The sequence below is a fragment of the Mastomys coucha genome, unplaced genomic scaffold, assembly GCF_008632895.1.
Source record: "Mastomys coucha isolate ucsf_1 unplaced genomic scaffold, UCSF_Mcou_1 pScaffold20, whole genome shotgun sequence".
Classification (NCBI taxonomy): domain Eukaryota; kingdom Metazoa; phylum Chordata; class Mammalia; order Rodentia; family Muridae; genus Mastomys; species Mastomys coucha.
Genome location: NW_022196903.1, coordinates 50,880,206 through 50,897,687, shown reverse-complemented (window position 1 = coordinate 50,897,687; position 17,482 = coordinate 50,880,206). Strand labels below are relative to the sequence as shown.

The window sequence follows — 17,482 nt, the reverse complement described above, 5'->3', positions numbered from 1 at the left end:
ATCACCAGTGTTTTATCATAGCGTCAGAGAGGCAGACGACCACACCTCATCTCTCTTCCTATAAATTAACAGGTATTTTTCCACATTTGAGGGCTACATTCATTTTGCAGTGTTCAGTAGAACAACATAGAAGCAGCCCTGGATTTAGATCTGGAAAAAATCCATGAATGCTTGCAGGTTTGATTCAATCATGTGGGCATGAGCTTAACCCTAAATCCAGCTCTCAATCTTCTCTTCGAGCTCCCTGGGAGGTTTATTTATTTTTATTTTTATTTTTTGCCTTAAAATCATGTAATTGCATCAGATCAAAGCATCTGATCACTTAAGAGATGGGGAATTGTGCAATGTGTGTAAACTGTACTCCACATTTAGTTTTCTCAAAGGGTTCTGAAATTAAAAGATGATCCAATATCAGGAAGTGGTTCCTAGCCTCAAGGAGCTCAGTCAGTCCCAGCATCTCTTGAACTAGACTGTCCCTTAGCATTATCTAAAGGGCTTGCAAACAATAGTTCTGAACTTCACCTATGAATTTCAGTCCAGTGTGTCTGAGATGAGCTTTTATACTAAGGATCCAGCTCATACAGCTGTACTAGGGAGCACACGCTAAAATCTACTCTCTTCTCCATTAGAGACACACTGCTTCCCACCAACATCTAAACAGTCAGTAAATAGTACCATGAGTACCATCATTTCCAGACCAACCTGTGATTATACCGTCTGTGAATTGATGCACTGCAGTAGGATGCATTTATGCAAATATTATAACCAAGTTTCACAGCAGGTCAGCATTTGTTGATTTAATTCTCTTATTCCTTTATGATATTTAAGGAAGCCCTAATTCTGCCATGGCCAGATGAGAGTGAAAACATTCTAATCATAGTGGCCAGGAGAGTGATGTTTCATGAGATCCACACCTCTATACAATTATTACGAAGAAATTATTGTCATTGTTTCTGCTCCAATGATGTAGCTGGTGAATTTCAGAGTGAAGTGACTGATTATGCTACGCACCTCATGTAGTCTTTCACGGTCATTTGAACAATTCCTTGTTCATGCAAAGAAGCTGCAATTACAAAAAAAAAAAAAATGATACGGGTAAACATGATTGTCATACATGTCTCCTGGAGAACCTGTGTGGGAGACGATTCCTATCCAGGAGTGTTATTTGGCACTGTATATCTTTGGTGAACAAGACCCAGACAATGCTAAACCATGTGAGGGTCAGTGGACACTCAGTGTGGAGAGCTGGGAATTGGGATCAGCAGCAAACAGGAAACTTAGCAAAGGTTTCTTAGAAAAGATGACCTTTGTGGTTTGAAGTGGAGTTAGAATTTTCTGGACAAAGGTGTAGCTTTGTTAGAGATAATTAAAGTGACATCTGCTGCAAGTGGGAAGCACTGTTCTGGGGTTATTCTCACAGGATAACTCAGGGTGCTCTGTCAAGATCACAGGTAGAAGGTCAAGGCCAAGGACAGGCTACTGTACACAGAATATTCAGCAGGCACCCAGATCTACCATTGGTCTGTATCCTCTAGTCATTTCTATACCATCCAGTTCAGGTTCTACCCTTGTTTTTCAACAGAGTGCATGAAAACTTACTTCCCTGACCATATAGTCAAGGATAGCAGAGTTAAGGGATTTATTACTACCATTATCATTAATTACTGCAGTGACTTTATTTTGTACTAACTGTGTGAGGTACTGGGCTAAACCTGCCATTTATACCTTTTTAAATTAATTTTCAAAAAATGTATTTAGTTTATTCTAGTACATAAGTGTTTGCCTTCATATAGATGTGCACAATGCTTTTGAGGAGTCTAGAGAAGAGCATCAGATGTCCTGGAACTAGAGTTAAGGATGGTTTTAACCCACCACATGGGTACTGGAATCTGAACTCTAATCATTTGCAAAAGAATGCATAAAGAGTCCTTAATTGCTAAGTCATCTCTCGATCTCCTATACAATCTTCCAAGTCCTCATAATAAGCCCTTAAAATGGGGCTTGTTATTTTACACTTAAAGGAAAATGGAAGGAGAGATCACAGTTACGTAAACTTCTCATGGCCTGTAAAATGCCACAGCTTATTTTGGTTTGCTGCTATTGTTGTTTTCTTTCTTTCCAAAACACCACACTGCCAACAGAATGTCCCGTAGTGTGTTTAAAAGCCAAAAAGACAGATTTACATTTTGTATCAAGATATGAAAATCCATTGTTTTAGGCAAAATATTGTATGTGATAAAGATGGTGCCGAGGGTCCAGTTGCCTGGTAGGTGCAAGAAGGATGGTGTTGGGGACAAAATATCTGTTGGACATCACAGGGGACACTTAGAAGTCATTGCAGTATTCAGACTGTGTCATAAGATAACATGCCAATAACACTCACAAAAGGAAATATTCCGGTCAAATATCATAATGTCCACCAGACCTCTCATTCCTGGCTGTCCTGTTATAGCATGTGACATGTATGATGAGCATCAGGGTTGTCACCCGTACTGTGAAAAAAAATAAAGCTTGCCTCTACCTCAAAGAAATAACAGGGGAAGGTTTGAATGGAAAATCCTGACAGAAGGAAGCATAAGGAAGAGCATTGCATGTGATGAAAGGCTTTTTAGTCTGGAGCCAGGATTACAGTCTAGATAGTGAGTCACTGAATGACTTCAAGGTTCCTAGGAGCTTGACTGTGGATTTCAAGTTTAGAAAGAAAAGGTAAGAAGACTCACACGTTACTGTTATTTTTTCCTATTGCTGTTATAAGATGGGGTCTCCCTATAGACTCCAAACTGGACTTGCTGTCACACTCTTTCTATCTCAGGCTCTCCGGGTCTGGGAGTTCAGGTATATAGCATCATACTTTAAAGAGGGATTTACAGGTTCAGCTATCCTACTACCTGATCTAGAAAAATAAAGACTGGAAGTATATAAATGCTATGTGGGTAAGTGGATGATTTTGCTTCTTTGTTTCTTTGTTTGTGTTTGTTTGACACAGGGTCTCACAATGTAGCTCTGGGTGCCCTGGAACTTATTATGTAGACAGGGATGGACTTAAATGCACAGAAACCCATCTATCCCTCCCTCCAATACCTATGTGCCACTATGCATAGCTTAAATAGAGGATTTTGAGCAAGCCAAACATGTACAATTACACTTTAATGAGTTGGTGAGAGTAAAATACATAGAATGTATAGCAAAGCAAGTGGGACCCTCACAGGAATAAAGTAGATTGAGAAACATAATCCATTTGAAAGGATGTGACCCAGCCTGGAGCTCTTGTATAATACTCCCAACCTAGTCCTATGGCAATCATGACTAATCAATCCCATCAGTGTTTCACTGAGCCTACATAGGTTTTCTAAATCTTCATGTTACAGATTTTCATGTGAGATGAAGGACTTTTATCATAATGTTAACAAGTAGCTATTTAAGGAGACATTAATTTGAGGTGGAAATCAATAACTTGACAAAAATCATTGCTATGTCACAGAGTATTCTAGGGAATATGATGCTGCATTTATACACCAGTATAAGCTAGTATTCATAAACAAAGTCTACTCATTACTGACCCCTCACCTGCATAGGCTTTATTAATCTATAGCGGCACACTTGCTCACTAAAATCAATTCAGTCTTGGAGCATCTCAAGATTACAAAATCACAGACAATTGAGTGAAGTTGTCACAGGAAAGAAATCTGATTTACCACCTTATTAATCACTGCATAAAAGCAAGCACAGTACAAATTGTAGGCAATTACGTGAAGACAATGTTATGATGAATTAAGTAGCAAGTTGCCAAATGGAAAGTAAAATAAATTCTGTTTAACATTTTGAGCAAACTTCCCTCTGTCCTTCCCTCTTTCTATAAGGACAGCCTCTATATTTAGTTTGTAATCTATAGAGTGAGAACCCATTGGGCTAGCTCATCAGGAGAATTCTGATTTTTGGATTTGTTTTGTTGTTGCTGTTTGTTTGTTTGTTGTTCTGTACAGCACCCCCCCCCCAGGAAGAACTCAGTGCTTCTGGGAAATTTGGCTTCATGCTTTGCCATGAGGCTGCTCTTGAGCGGCCTTGGCCTTTTCTACTTACCTGTCGTGGGTGTTCTAGAAAATGTGAATAAATGTGTATGTCCAGGCAGGGGTCTGGCACTGTGGCCACAGTGAATTGCTCACATTGTCAGAGAGAAACAGATCCAATTTTGACACCAGTATAAGCTAGTGTTATATTGATAAGGAAGAATTAATGTAGCCTTATTACATTAAAAAAAAAAATAACCCTGAGGACAATCCAGTCACCCAGAAAATTCTAGTTACTGGACTCTGGATCCTCATACCTTAGAATTTTTCATGAGATTTCAGTGGCTACACAGACCTAGTAGCCACAAACAACAGAACACATCTCTCTGCATGATGCTGCAGTGAGGATCAAGCTGGTTGCCAGGGCACAATGGGCAGCATCCAAGGAAAAAAACAAGTTCCTGAAAGTTAGCACATGTTCTGTGGAATGTGATGGAGGCCAGGATTGCTCACAGTGGGGTTTCCCGATACATGAGGAAACCTGACCCCTTCAGCACCAGCTGAAGGAAGAGCTTTCTGGCCATGCAACCACATCTTGTGAGGCGCCATCACCAGTTAGGAGACAGTTGCTCCCTTACCTCAATTTCATCATCATGGCTGCACATGTGCAGCTATTGAGTGCTTTCCTAGTCTCCTGATACTTTTCTCAATAGTTCTGGAAATGACACAACAATCTGGTTCAGCCAATGCATTCAGACCCACAGCCCTCTGTGCTGCCAAGCTGGGAGTCTGTAGAGAATTTACCATAGGGTACCTGATAAGACTTAAAAGTAAGACTGATTAAAAAAAAATTTAAAAGTTATTAAAATTATTAGGCTCTCTCACTGATTTCTAGTCCACATTCCCCAAACTCCCTCAGTCCTGGGAGACCAATTTCTGTTTTCATAGTGTTTCTGTGAAGATGTCTTGAATCTGCAGAAGCAGCAGCTGGCCTTCCAGCACGTGGACACACTTGTAGAGAGTCTTGCACAGAGCAATGTGAGACTAACTATTCCTTGGTTTTTGCTGTTGTTGTTTTCTGATTTGTCAGATAAACTTCCTGGATGCTGAGGTCGAGCTTGTCAAGGTCAAGGCTTCTCTGGCCTGGCACCAAGATGAGCCTGAAGGAGAGGCACAAGCTGGTGGTTCATGGTGTGCCAGTTCTCACAGGGATTGGAACTCCAAGACTTTCTTTAAAACTTGGAAGTGGCTGCAGCACTAGCCCAGGTGTCTTTGGGGGTAGCAATCTGTTGACGGCAGCCTACACTCCAATTTTCTCGTCTCTATGCTGCCTGATTCATTAGTGATTATCTGCCCAGCTTCTTGAAGCCTTTGTTACCTCGAATGAGAACAAGAATCTGAAGCATGGGGAACACCACAGCAGGAAGGAAACCTTCCCCTCTTACCCAAGATGTCCTGAAACTTCTGTAGGTATCAGGCTTAATGTTGTTATGTGCAATCGGTGCAACATACCCGCATCTATGATGCTATGCCACACCCTGGTAGCTGGGCAGCTTCAATGCTGCACTCCATCTTGTTTGGCTTTCATGCTTTGTCTACCATTTCCCCCCTCCAGAACACCCCCTTTGATTTTTTTTAAATACTGGCTGAAAGCATTTGGAGAAGGTGAAACAAAGGTCAGCAAACTCCTGCTAGCCACAGTTCCAATTAAAGTAAGAACAAAAGTCCCTGCTCTGTTGATTTCATTCTCTTCCGTGGTTAAAATTCCAATTCTGCTTCTTTCTAGATATAATCTCTAGCCATCCGCCCTACTGTTAGGTGGACTTGTGCCATCTGAAGCAGCAGATACCGCACTTAACCCTGCACAATGTATTACTGAAGAAGATGCAGTCAGATCTGCAGAAGGCACTAATTAGCACCTTTGTTGGCTTAGAAAGCATTTTTTATTTTGGTTTTCCTAAGCATTTCTGACTGATTCATGGAAGACATTTGGTTCTTTGGAATATCGTCCAATAGACTAATCAAATTACAGTTCTGCGATGCTCTAAAATAATAGCATTCTGTAGCTTTCGGCAAATTTAACTCCTGCCTGACCAGGATACTTTGTAGAGATAATCCACAGTGTGTTCACTTGGTGTGGATAATTATTAATCCATACTCCTACCCCAAACAGACTCCTACGTATTGGCTACCACTTCAAATTCTTAAAGCTATTTGGAATCATTTTCTCATTTCCTTGCCCTATGTCCATTTATTTCTTTTCCTCTCATTTCAAACTTGACACCCGTGAAAGCTCTTGCCATTGTAAGCCTAAGTTTGTAATAGCTTCTGCTTAAGATGTATGAGCCACTCCTATAGCCAGGAACATCTGTTTCCTCATTGTAGTAAGGTCATAGGCCTCTCCAGTATAGATGCTCATCAAAACTTGTTCAGGACTCTCTTCTAAGCAAAGACATGACATTAAAATCTTATTGATCTCAGACCTCAGTTACAATTACCCTTTTGAAAGTAGACCTTAGATGACATTCCTATGCCAAGCCCATCCTGAGACTGTATGTTATTCCTCCTTCCTGGAATTTCAGAAATCTTTCATCTGAGTACATCTTATTTAAAACAAAAATTTCTGTCTCCCTCACTGCACAAAACATTTCTTCAAAATGATTGCCTTCCACATGTGTTCCTGCATACATTTAGCTTTCTTTCATCTCTTTGTCTTGTTCAAACTCATTACTTGCATCACATTGAATGTTCTTGCTTTGCCTCATAGTTTTCTTAAGTTTGCCTTGACTAGGTCTAGTCTTCCAAAAACTTCCTAACCTGATAGGATCATCCTTGTGTTTTATTAAGACTCTTTTTTGACTAGTTTTGGGCCACTGGATTTACAAATGATCTGTATCTTGGTTAGGATTCCATTTTGTCTAACAATTGGAGGCAATATCAGCTAAGGGCTACCTAGTAGGACCCAGGATGGATTTAACTTTTTTTTCTTTGTCTTTCTTTTTTCTGTCTTTTTTTTTTTTTTAAGAAAAAGTGCATATCCATGCTGAAGCCAGGAGGAACCTCTCAGAGGATATGGAACTTTGGAAGGCCTCAGAGAATGGCAAGAGGCCATCTGAATAAAACTTCAACTTAGGAGACATTAGATGAAGAAAGATTAAGAAGCAGGAGGACCTGAGACTACAGGGTCTCATCATGAGGCTAGCCTCTGCTATGCTCAAATTACCATGATCTAGAAAGAATGGAATTCTTGAGGGTAGTAGTCTCCATATGTCTGTACCTTTCCAGAGCAGGATGTATTCAGCTTCCACTCATAAATCATCTCATATGGTGTAGTGGCTTAAATAAGAATACTCACAAAATCTTATAAATGTAAATGCTTAATAAACAGGAAGTATTATTTGAAAAGATTATAAGGATAAGATGGTGTGGCCTAGTTGGAAGAAGTGTGTCACTGGAGGGCAAGCTTTGAGATTTCAAAAGTCCTTTTCAGGCTTTCTCTCTCTCTCTCTCTCTCTCTCTCTCTCTCTCTCTCTCTCTCTCTCTCTCTCTCTCTCTCTCTCTCTCTCTCTTTCTCTTTCTCTCTCTCTCTCTCTCCAGCTCAGAATGTAGAACTCTCAGCTACTTCTCCACCATGATGCCTACCTATCTGCTACTGTATTCCCACCATGATGATAATAGACTCACCTCTGAAACTCTATGCAAACCCCAATTAAATGTTCTCTTTTATAAGAGTTGCCTTGGTCATGATGTCTTTTCATAATAATTGAACAATTACTAAGATACCTCAGTATATAAAATCGGTACATAGTCAAACATTTACCCATAATAAATCATTAGGAAGTTTATTTTAAAACATTTTCCCATATACATAATGTAATTTTATCATTTAAAAGTGAAATATGCCAGGTGATATCTGATCTTTACATCATAATGACTACATACGTTCACAGTCAGGTAGCAGTGTCATTCAATCTGTCCTCAGGAGTTGGCAAGGCATTTGAAACAAACTTGTTTCTATATGGAACCTGAATCAAAGAGCAAGATGGTCTGGGAAGATAAACATTGTCCTTGGCACTATGTTCTCAAAGGGGCTTTGAGTGTCTGGTTATGGGTAGATGCTTGGTGCTCCACCAAGCCAATATGGTCAGACTGGCAGTAAGAGGTCACTAAAAGAACATTGTCTGGACTCAGAAATTTTTAGTTTTCAGTTGCTTATAAGTCACTATCTACTATTAGACAATATTCTGGGGTGACTTAAAGGGGGCCAGAGAGATTTTCACTGCAATGCCTTAATATTTGTTATCAAACATGGCTGAAGGTGAAAGAGCATTCATAATATCTGTTAGTTGGCAAGTAGGTGGGAGGGGCAGCTGTAAGTCTTCTGCAATTATTAAAATTAACATGGAAACAAGGAATAAAGGAAAGTATCCAGTATACTTAGAAGGAGATGTTTCTGTGTTAAGCCATTGTCTCTGGAGTAAGTAGGAACATAATGTGATATCACCTTATACCCTCTCCAGATTTTTCTGAGTTTTAACCTTATCATTTCTTAGCAGTAACTCCTTTTGTTATCTTGCTTCAACTTATTTCCAGTGTGGCTCTGGAATTCCATAAGCTCTGTGCATCTTTTATGCACATATAGTCTCATGGAAGGCTACAAGTCCAGCTTCCTGCCTACTTGTAACTATCGGTGACCAAAAGTCATGGCACTTGACGTTCAAATTCTTTGACTGCAACAGAAGAATGAGAACCAGCCATGTTCCTACATGGGTTACTTTGGTCAAATTATGACCAATGAGAAAGGCCTTGGAGGACAAAAGCTCATTTAGCTTGTAGAAGCTATTGTTAAAAGCCTTGCTGAAGACTAAGGAGCTGCCAAGTAGAGGCTGTGCACTCTGACCTTGGAGTCACACAGAGACCCTGCTTCTTTCCTGGCTGTTCCTTTGTAGTTTACTAACTTGGCTCTGATGAAGCCAGACTGTGAGTTGTATTTTCCAGGAAGTACAGTGTTTAATACAGTGTAACCAAAGGAAGGAAGAGTGCTGGTTTTCCACCATGACATAAGCAAGAGTCAAAGACAGGTCCATGAGACAAAATATACTTATGTTTTTGTCTCTTCCTTGAGTGTGAGTTAATATGAATAGAGGCCATCATACTCAATTTATTGGAAACATGTTCTGAAATTTTGACATCATGGAGGCCTTATGTTAAAAATAAAGCCATTTAATTGAAATGTGGTTCATTTGCCTTCTAAAGCCTCATGTTTCTATTCATAGACCAATGCTTTCCTTATCTACCATCAGAGAAATGTCTCATTATAGCCTAGAGCAGTTAAAGCAGTGTGGAGAGTAAAGGACGGCTGAGTACTTGGCCCAAAGTGGGTCATAAATAATTCCCTTTCCCCCTTTCTCAGAGTCAAGGTTTAATTTAGGAAGGAAAAGTAGGAGAATGGAAGGGCCAGAGTATGGGAAGGTATGTAGTAAAAATGCTTCTCTTGGAATATATAGCCTTGTATTCAATGAACCCACTGCAGGCACAGAAACTTGCACAAGAGTGGGTGTGTCTATACTTTATCATGGAAGAGGAAAGGTTTCATGAGGGTCATCTCTCCCTGAGTGATTATTGACAGCTAACGGTGGATAAGGAAGGGTTATCACTTTCTTTAGTCATGTAACAACTGATTGGTTGGATATAATCTAAGAAATAACTTTTCACCCCTGCTCACATGAGCAATCCTAATTAAACTCAGTGGAACATAAAAATAGGGAGGGCTTCCTGGGAAGAAGGGGAGGATAGTGAAAGAGAGACTGATGATGACAGGAGATAGTGAGTGATGAATAAAACTTATTATGAACATGATGACACTCTAAAAAAATAAAAAATTAAATTTAAAATGTAGAGCAACTGAGTGTAGGAGGGAATTTCAATGAAATTTTCAGTTTAAACTTTTAAAAAGTTAAAAGTTGTAAAAAGCAAAATGCTCCAATTTAAATTGCCTGGAAAACAATGCCTAATCTTAATTGAAGATGGTGTAGAGGATATAAGATAATTAAGAACAGCAAGGTAAGTTACAATAAGACTGATAATTGTCTCTGTAATCATTACATTCCTAGTTCATGTTATATTTAGACATATTCCTTAGACAGTTAATCAATTCTAGAACATTATTTTAACACATATGATCAAGGTGTCTTGGAGTTGGTGCCAATTTTCATTTTTACTCACAAGATCTCATCTTATCCATCTGAGAGGTATTTATAAAATAAGCACATTTTATAATGGAAGAATCTCAGATCCCATGAAGTCTGGTATTTTCATTTAATAAAGATGGAATCCATGAGATCTGTACTCGTTATTTTAATAATGTTGTTATCAAACCCCAGGGAGGCAGTATGATACACTTTCTGTCTCAGAAATATTTGTGCTCTTTGTTTTAGGATTTAGTCATTTGTTCGTCTCTAGAATAAACATATCATTAGAGAAAAGATAGAAATGTTGTGCTTGATACTAAAAAAGAAGAGAAAGAAAAAAAAGAAAGAAAATAGAGTTAGAAATAAGATATAATATATTATGAATAAGTAAACAAGTTTGTTTATACAACTACCTCCATATAAATGTCTGCATAGGCCCAGAGAGTTCTCTGAGTGTTTGATGGTAGCAAGAATGCTGGTTTCAGCCCATCACCCACTGCTGGGGACATGGCTGCACTTTCTGAGTCCTAGTCTTATAAAATCAAGAGAGAAGATGGACTTATTTCCAAGAGCCTCTTCTGAGTCTCCCTTGAGGAAGTTCTACTAGCACGGGTGCCTTTCGCACATACATCTACTCAGCTCCACAAAGCACAGCTTTGATGGATTTGCTTGCCTTACCAGAATGGTTGATGGCTTGCTGGAAGTTTTCATTTACAGAGACACTATAAAAGAAGCAAAGCACTGTGAACCCAACAATGTATGTAAAAAGATTATTACCAAGTTGCTTTCGTAATTAAACTGATGAACAAAAGAAAAATTCAGGCAGTTGAATCCAAATAACATTCCACTTTTGCACTTGTACTTTGACATACAGCGTTTGAAGTAATGTAGCAATCCTCAAGTACTTGGTTAATATGAAAACCCATACTTCTCCCACTCTGGTAACCCATGGCTGAGAGCCCACTCCAGGGAGAGCTAACCAACATTATTTTCATGGAGCTTTGCAATGTATGAAGTACACAGACATGCAAAAATAAAATAAAATAAAACACCACTTACAAGAATCCAGAGTCCAGCCACTGCTGGATACTTTCCTGTTTGGAATTATCTACATAGAAGAAGAAAGAACCAGATCTGTTAGTCAAAGCACAACCAGCCACAATGACCCACTCTATCATCTGCCACACTCAGCAGCTCTGTTTCCTACATAGTTAGTCACATGTTCATGTAAGCATATTCATTTTCCCCCTGGAGGCACAACCTCCTGTTTTCCATAATCAGCCTCTTCCAAGAATGGATGTAAACTTGCCAAATGACTATAACTTAAGAAAAAAAGGAACAAAACGTAAAGGACTAGCAAAATGAATCAATGGAGGTGAGAGGTGGTGGAGTGGATGTTAAAATTGTTTAGTGTGAACACAATGAATAGAAAAGTGTATGAGACTTTTGTTGCTCTCTTGCTGGCCCTAAATCACCACGGAACCTCTCCTTATTAAATCCCAACATTTACCTAAGGCAGCTAGCCAGCAGTGTTTATTTGCAAGGAGTTCTCTGCCAGGTTAGAAACCAGATTTGCATTCATTCCAGGGACAAATTGCCATAGAGTCCCAGGATATCCAAAGGCAACCTGTGTTTAAAAAAGCTCCAGCCTTTTAAGGTGGATCTTTAGCACTGGCTCAAAAGATAGAAAATGGAAAAAGAAATGAGATGAACAGAACTAGTCCTGAGAGACATTTGCTCTAGTTCTTGTTAGCTACTGTCTCATACCCTGGGCTCAGTCAGACTTTATTCATAAAATACTTGGATAATTCTCACATAGACTATCGGGTAAAGCAAACCAGCCAGTAAATCTGGGAGATGCTGAGTGGTCTTCATTTGTGCTACCATGAGCACATAGAAAGGGAATGTTTTTTTCTTTATTACTTTTTTATGTTAGTCAAATGATCACCAGTGCCTCATGCAAGACACCCAAGAAATTTTAAATAAAATGGTGTCCTGAAACAAGGTTCATTGGGACATGGGGAGATGGCTTGTGGTTCAAGTGCTTTTTATTATACAAACATAAGGAACTGCATTTGGATTCCCAGCACCCACTAAAGAGCAGGGCATGGTTGAACTAGTGGAACCCTGATCCCTTGATCTCACTGTCAGTCAGTCTAGCTCAATTGCACTGCTACAGGTTCAGTGAAATTACTTCTCTATCTCTCTCATACACCTGTATACAAAGAAGAGGAAGAGGAAAAAGAAAATGAAAGAGAAGAGAAAGAGGAGGCAGAGGAAGAGGAAGAGAGGATGGAGAGGAGGAGGACCAGAAGGTCAGTGGGGGGAGGGGAGGAAGAGAAGGAAGAGACAGAGGAGGAGAAAGGAAAAGGAAGAAACGGGGAGGAAAAGGAAACAGAGGAGAAGGAGGAGGACGAGAAGGAGGAAGAAGCTTTGTGATTTGGGCCTGGATGTATCTTCAGAGTCTTGGGATTTTAGGATGAGGGTATTGAAATGGAAAGGAAGCTTCGCTTGTCACTTAGCTGGTCTATTTGTGCTGAAGTCATGTATGTTTATTTTATGGAATTGCCTGAAATCATGGCAGAAACACTTGTTTCTTTAATATCAAGTTCAAGTCCTTAGACGTCACTTGTCCCCAAGCAAAAGCCTCACATCCTTCATAGCCCACAGCCGAGCACTTCCTAGATCCCTAGGAGGGCCCTTACCTTGCACATACATAGTGACCATTGGTTCTTCTTCCTCAGGGTCAGGAAGCAGATGCCCATCCAGAGGTGTCCATGCCCTCTTGGTGTGTCTTAGGATATATCTCTTGCTCTTCTCCAGGCCTGCTCTGGGGGTGTCAGATACTTGTGATTTCTCCATTATCATGAGGGTGATTCCACAACCTTACTGAAACCATACAGGCAGACAAACCAGGCACAATGAGTTCAGAAGAGAGGTTTGACCCAATGACAGGAAAGATTCTTAGAAGCTATTGAACCATCTAAAGTCACTGTCTCACTGAGACACGCTCCCCTACTCAAGCAAAATATAAGAGTTTCCCTATTATGGTCAGACAGATCAAGGAAGTAACTTGGATTTGCCAGACACAATGCCACATCCACACGGATGGATTCAGTGCTATGTTCTGAGATGTGGATGGAGAACAGAGACTTGAATTTTGACAAGATCCTACTTTTGTCATGCTAATATGAATTTTGAGCACATAACAAGTGTTTACAAAAACATATAAAAATTAAGATACCAAAGTTCAGGTTGAAAAGCACTCTTTCTGCTTAAACTATTGTCATAAAATGTTTCGATCAGCATTAATCAGTCTTTAAATGCATAGACATGACTGAAGAGCCAGCCAGGCTTCAGCAGCATTCCTAACATCCTGGTATTGATGCGCAATCACAAGTCACATGACGCATAAGCTGTCATTTGCAACGTGTGTCTGAGAAAGGCAAACCATTCTGACTGGTTGCAAATATCTGATTACTTTTTCTTAAGTTCAGGCATGCACCTCAGATAACATTGTCAGTAACACTGTCCTTACATGCTTTATACATTAAAATGGTGCCACTCATGTAAGTTTATAACTGATACTTAAGATAACTATTCATTTTATGTTCTAAATGCAAAAACCAAAAAGTTTCAAACAGTTAAATGTAAGGCCCCAAAAGTAGATGTTTTATTCAAGAATGCTTACTTTTGAGTATCCTCTTTAGCAAATTTTAAAAAAATGACAATAAGTCAAGGCACAAGTAATAGAGATTAGATTATATTTCATACTTAGTGTTGTATACTAAAATTCATAACACTAGAAAAATTAATGCCTATGGCCTGCAATAAGAGTGTAGTCATTTAATTTTGCACAGGTTTTTGACTCTTTAAGATTTAGGGAAAAGGTTGTCTTGTGGGTGTGAGTAAAAATCAGAAGACAGCTTTGACGAGGCAAAATTTCACAAGAAGCAAATTTCCAAAATTCTGCTCAAGGATATCCTGAGATGTGACACTCATTAGAGAATCAGAAAGCTTTAACAAAAAATAGTATGTCACAGAACAACAAGGTTCCTCAAATTATATGATCCCTTTCTTAGTCTCAGCTGGAGATTTTGCTCAGAGGGGCAAGAGTTACCAAGCAGCTGACTATGTTCTGAGCCGGAATGTCACATGCCAATCAAGCTGCTGCTCTTTGCAAATGACTAGAAGAATCATTTAATTTTAGATAGAAATATCATTTTAGTTTTATGTCCCAAGCTTCCACTCTATAACAGTAAATTCTACCTCAACCTCTACCAATGAAGACTGGTTCTCTTCCAGATTGGTTCTATTTACTATAGTTTATAAAAACGTATGTCCCCAAAGTGGAAATTTTGCCAGAGGGACCACTGGTAAAGGACATCTCTTGTTCACTTTGCCTTACTGGGCACCTTCCAGTTAGTAAACCAGTCTGCTTCTGGACATGAGTCCCTGCTGCTTGAATGGCCGTCTTGGACATCTATTCACTGGACCTTCAGTGTGCCTCTTTATAAAAGGACATAAACTAATTGAATAAAAGCCTTGAATTGTCCCATGGCAGAGGTTGTGCTGCATGAGCCCTGCTGCCTCCTCCAGGGAAGACCTTCGTTCCTAAGAACATTTGAAACCCAATGCTGGCCAGTTTCATGTTGACCCTAGGAGAAAACTTACATCAGGATTCTGTTGTCACCAAAACCTGAAACCTTTCTTTCCCACATACTTCTAATTTGATGACCATGTGTATACAAAAAGACCCACTAATAGGGATAGTTGTCTACATCATGTTTAATTTTAAAGATGCAAAGCTATATATGCCAAATCTTCACTTTGTACAATGAGCTAATGTGTTGAAAAAGAAAACACAAAACATTACCAAATTCTTATAATGGTAAAAACAATCCAAAGGAGACAACAATTAGTTCCACACAACACAACAATTCTGTTTTGAGTTTTTTTTTTTGTTTTGTTTTGTTTAGTTTGAGCAACATCAACGCAACTATCCTTATCTCTCAATTCCATAGCAGAATCAGGAACGTAAAATTCCAACACAGTGGCAATCATTAGAATGCCAAGAGTGTGGTATTGCACACCCGGCTCCAGCACAGCACATGGACCAGGCCAAATGGTCCTGGGAAAGGAAATTCTGGGTAGTTTGGTCAGCACTTTTGTTGGCTGCTTTGTTTTTTTTTTGTTGTTGTTGTTTTGTTTTTTTATTTTTGTTTTTTTTGTTTAGTTTTTCTTTTGCATTTGTTTCTTTATTTTCATGTGGGCACAAGCCATGGAGAACCTACAGAGTTCAGAGGTCTCTTCTCTCCTTCTACCACCTGAGGTCTGAGGATTGAATTCAGGTCACCAGGTTTGGTAGCAGATTGTCTTTACCCACTGAGCCACCCATTTCAGCCAACCCCATCCTTGTTTCTTATGTGGTTAAAATAGCAAAGCTGACAGGTCAGATGCCCTGACTCTCCTCCCAGCTCTGTTGCATTCTGAACTCTGAAGGAATTCTCAAACTTATTTTATACTGCATTCCATCACTCTTGGAATAGTTGTAAAATAACTAGTTCATATGGAAGAATTAACAAGAAGTCTATTCAAAACAACCACTGATTGTATTTTTCAGCTCCTCTTTTTCTTTTCTGTTTGGTTTTGTTTCCTCATCATTATCCTGTCAAGAACTGCCAAGTGAAAGAAATAAATCACCAATTGTTCTAGTCTTGGTGCTGTGCTGCCTAAGTTTAGATTAATTTGATACAAGCTAGAGTCATTTGGGAAGTGGAAATCTTAGCTGAGAAAATATCTCAATCAAATTGATCTATGGAAAAGCCAGTGGGGGAAATGTATATATATATATTTTTGTATTTATATATGTACATATATATATATGTATTTACTTAGTGATATATATATATATATATATATATATATATATATATATTTACTTAGTGATTGATGTGGGAGGGTCCAGCCCAATATGGATGGTGCCATCCCTGGGCTGGTGGTCCTGGGTTCTGTAAGAATGCAGGCTGAACAAGCCATGATGAACAAGCTATCACTCCTCCATTGCCTCTACATCAACCCTTGTCTCGTTTCTTGCTGTATTTACATTACTGCTCTGCTTTCCTAACATGACGGGCCATGATGTAGAAACTGAAGCAAAGTAAACCCTTTCTCTCCAAGCTGCTTTCGGTTATGTTGTTTCATTATAGCAGTAGAAACCCTAACTAAGACAATTTCCATTACTGTGGTAAAATATCAGGTTAGGGGAAAAGAGCCTTTACTTTATTTTACATTTCTAGGATCTAGTCCATCATTGAGGGGAGGTTTATATGCGAACTTGATCCATAGTCAAGATCGGGAGGAACAAATACATAGATACTGCTTGCTTACATCTAGGTTTCTGTCCTTTATCGTTCAGGACCTCTTGCCTAGGGAAATTGCTACCCAGGATGAGATGGTTCCTTTTATATAATTAAAAATAGAGAGATTCACTTTGAATGAACAGTGCATGTTCACAGACAAGTCTGATAAAGACAAATACTCAAATGATGCTCTTTTCCCAGGTGTTATATGTTGTTTAAAGTTGACATTTAAGACTAATCACTATACTAAGCAATACAAGAGTTTTTCTGGTAGAAAACAGATTTAACACTCTTAGTTTGTGTATAACTCATGTTGTTTTGAAATAACTCAGTAGGATAGCAGAAACTTCTGGAAGTGTGAGAATACAGTATTCCTCCAACTGTGGAAATATAGAGTCTCTGTGGCATGCTAGATGCTTTTAGCAGAGTCTTGAAATTTCTTCCACATGTACTTGGTCTCATGGGTACAGGCTGCAGATTCTAGCACTGGTCACCCACTTTTGAGTGTTCCCTGTAGTCAAGAACGTAACCTCATAAAAGTAAAACAAACCTGATATAGTCCACAGGGACCCAGACAGGTCCACAGAGATCTCTTCAACCACTTCCTTGAGTCCCATCTCATCCTTGTTCTCAGAGATGTTCTGCCATCCATTGTTGCCTTCCTCTCCTCTACCCTTTTCATATGCTGACTCCCCCAGCAATAACTCTTAGGAAATAGTTCCTTTAGACTATCCAGTACTTTGGTAGGACCTGCTTATTTCCAGCTCTGACATTGCTCACAGATATCTACAAAAAAAGTTCTAGGTTCATATTTTCTAAAAGATTATTATTAAAACCTTCAAGATTACTCACTTCACTACCAAAACTAAGACTCTAGCCCTGAGAAGTTGACACATTAAGAGAAGTAGAGAATGGGCATCAT

At 39.2% G+C, this 17,482-nt stretch overlaps 1 protein-coding gene across 1 annotated transcript in view; it reads right to left on the bottom strand.

Annotated features, from left to right (window-relative positions):
• Itprid1 (ITPR interacting domain containing 1) overlaps positions 1 to 17,224 on the bottom strand; it is a 115,152-nt gene extending 97,928 nt beyond the window's left edge. The window contains exons 1-5 of the mRNA XM_031381999.1: positions 17,111 to 17,224; positions 12,904 to 13,087; positions 11,258 to 11,306; positions 10,877 to 10,920; positions 1,012 to 1,063 (exon numbers count right to left, since the gene is read on the bottom strand). Coding sequence (XP_031237859.1) covers positions 1,012 to 1,063; positions 10,877 to 10,920; positions 11,258 to 11,306; positions 12,904 to 13,066 — 308 coding nt within the window. The 5' untranslated portion in view covers positions 13,067 to 13,087; positions 17,111 to 17,224. The remainder of the gene's footprint in view (positions 1 to 1,011; positions 1,064 to 10,876; positions 10,921 to 11,257; positions 11,307 to 12,903; positions 13,088 to 17,110) is intronic.
• Between the last annotated feature and the right edge of the window lie 258 nt (positions 17,225 to 17,482).